This window comes from Rutidosis leptorrhynchoides, chromosome 6, assembly GCF_046630445.1.
Source record: "Rutidosis leptorrhynchoides isolate AG116_Rl617_1_P2 chromosome 6, CSIRO_AGI_Rlap_v1, whole genome shotgun sequence".
Classification (NCBI taxonomy): Eukaryota; Viridiplantae; Streptophyta; class Magnoliopsida; order Asterales; family Asteraceae; genus Rutidosis; species Rutidosis leptorrhynchoides.
In genome coordinates, this window is record NC_092338.1 from 246256555 (window position 1) to 246259358 (window position 2804).

Below are 2804 nucleotides of genomic sequence, written 5' to 3' on the forward strand. Positions count from 1 at the left end.
ACAAGTAACTTTTACTTTCAGGAAGACACATATTCACATTTTCAGAACCACTTACATTAAACACATAGAGGCCATTATAAACATCACCAGTTCGTACAGTTATCCCCAGCCTTAAGTCCTGAATATAGCACTTAGTATTATCAAAGCTAACAAATAACTTTCTGTCCTTAGTCACTTTATGAATAGAAAGAAGATTCACATTGTATTCAAGAATGACAAAGACATTGAAAAGAGTTATTTTTCCATTAAGTTTTAGATCACCAATTTTTTTTAATAAGTGCTTTAGTTCCATTTGGATGACCAACAGTTAAGTTCAGGTGAGAAACATCAATAACATTTTCAAGTTTATTATCAGACCCAGTCATATGTTGAGATGCCCCTGAATCAATGATCCAACCCATGCTCATGTTGTTTGAAAAATTAGCTTTAGGGTTAAAAAACTTACGAAAATTTTCATTAACCTTTTTACTGTTGTTTAACACAGTATCTGCCATATTCCCAGAAGCAATCTCAGGACCAGATTTCTCATTTAGTAGGCTCAACAACTTCACCATTTGTTCATTTGTCAGATTCATATTGTTTCCAGACCCTGACCCAGTGTCCTCACTCATAGAACTATGATTTGCAGAGTTCTTATTATTAAATTTGTTAAAAGGTTTTTCTTTCCACCTAGGTGGATAACCTACAATTTCATAACATCTGTCTATGGTATGCCCAAGTTTATTACACTTTGTGAATTTGTATTATGGGTTGAGTGGAGCTCTATTGCTATTAGAGAGGTTATTTGAATTTTTCACATTTGAAAAAGTGTTACCATTTGAAAAATTGTTTTGATTTCCTCTTCTTTGAACATTATTGTTAGAAACAGCATTGTTAGAAGAGGAAATGTTACAACCAGTTTGAGCAAGAAAGACAGATGTTTGAGGTTTATTTTTAGAATTGGTCAATCCCCTGTGGAATTCCTCCCTGGACAACACAGAGTTGGCAGTTTTGACATTAGGTAATGGGTCCCTTAACAAAAGATTACTTTTAACATTCATGTAGCAGTCATTTTGCCCCCTATGGGATTCCTCCCTGGACAACACAGAGTCGGCAGTTTTGACATCAGGTAATGGGTCCCTTAACAAAAGATTACTTTTAACATTCATGTAGCAGTCATTTAGCCCCCATCAAAAATTGCATTAACTTAAGCATACTATTATGTTTTGCAGTTTCATTAGCAGCTTCACAAGTACAGTTTTTAAAATTGGCCATGGCATCATATTGTTTCCAAAGGGAGTTTAACTTATGATAGTATTCAGATAAGGAACTACCTCCTTGTTTTAATGTGCTAATGTTAAAATGAAGATTAAAGATAATAGGCCCATCAATTTTATCATAGGTTTCTTTCAATTCAGACCAAACAGTACTAGCATTTTCATAAAATATCAATCCAACATACAGTTCATTATATATGGATCCAAGTAACCAGGATAAGACCACATAATTACATCTATCCCATTGTTTAGACAAGACCTCATCAATGGTATTTTTGACACATGTACCATCAACAAAACCAACTTTATTTTTTGTGCCAATAGCAAGTAAAACAGACCTACTCCATATTTTGTAATTTTCAGTTCCTTTGAGTTTAAAAGAGACAAGGGATGTGCTAGAGGTGTCACTGGGGTGCAGATAAAGAGGGTCACCAAAGTCAAGTTTATTAATAAGGGTCAATGCAGTTTCATCACCCATAGCACCAAACAAAAACACAAAAAACAAGCAAGATCAAACAAACCAGTAAGGAAAAGGAAGACAGGTCTTGAATCAACCAAGTGCTTGATCAGGTATTCATGAGTTTCAAGGAACTCAGATCAAGAGTTGGGCACTGGTATTCGGTCAAATAAAGGGAAGAAAGAAAAGTGAGAGAGATGATAAAGGAGAGGTACTCCCCTAATACGGTGTAAAACCCTAGCACGGCAACAAGATACAGCGAAAGATGATTAACGAAGCTTTGACCGGTTACAATTGCAGAAAGCAATGATCGAACCAAAAAAAAAAAAAAAACTAACCCTAATTCTGAAATTAGGGTTTCTTCATTGAAAACACCGATCGATCGATAGCCTATAACTCTGATACCATGTGAAATTTACACCAACGGGATATCAAACAACCAAAACCACAATATTATTAACCAAGATTGAAACCAACTAGTATAGATCAGCAGAAACACAAACAAGATTGGATCCACAAACCGGATACAATCTCTAGCCAAGATTGGCTAATAACAAACAGAGTGCCAAGATTACAATATGAGAATCACAAGTACTGTAAAAAACTGGAATAGATGAAGATGATGATTAGATGAACGGGGTGGTTGTGTGTCAGACACACAAAAGGCCCAGGTTTATATAAATAAACCCTAGATGAAAGTTACATAAGACCCCCTTGAAGAAGCAGACATAAACAGCTTTAGCCACACTCCTTAAACTAATACAAGTGCAGTCCATAGAAGTTTCACTCAAGCCCTCCAGCTTTATAACATTAACAGCACAGGTTACATTGCACAGGAAGTCCAAAAGATAACAACCTACACAAAAGGAGTAGAACAACCACAAATGAGAAAGGATAAACAGAAAATGAGTTTGATATGAACATAATTTTAACACTTTCCATAAACTGTTCCATACAAGATTCAGTTATCTTGCAGAGTCTGATATATTAGACATTGTTAGCAGTAAAAACACTCTTATAAACAGCCTACATTATCCAAAAACACGAAATGAAAGTTAAAGACCTCAGATTGTCTGAGCAAAGTAATCGAT

General features: G+C 35.2%; 1 protein-coding gene across 1 annotated transcript; it reads right to left on the reverse strand.

Moving 5' to 3' along the window:
- Positions 1-1155: 1155 nt before the first annotated feature.
- LOC139854448 (uncharacterized) lies at positions 1156-1734 on the reverse strand. The gene has a single exon (XM_071843751.1). It carries the CDS (start codon positions 1732-1734, stop codon positions 1156-1158), a length of 579 nt encoding a protein of 192 aa, XP_071699852.1.
- Between the last annotated feature and the right edge of the window lie 1070 nt (positions 1735-2804).

Coding starts and splice junctions, on each gene's coding strand:
- LOC139854448 (XM_071843751.1), bottom strand. CDS start 1,734: ATGGGTGATGAAACTGCATTGACCCTTATTAATAAACTTGACTTTGGT.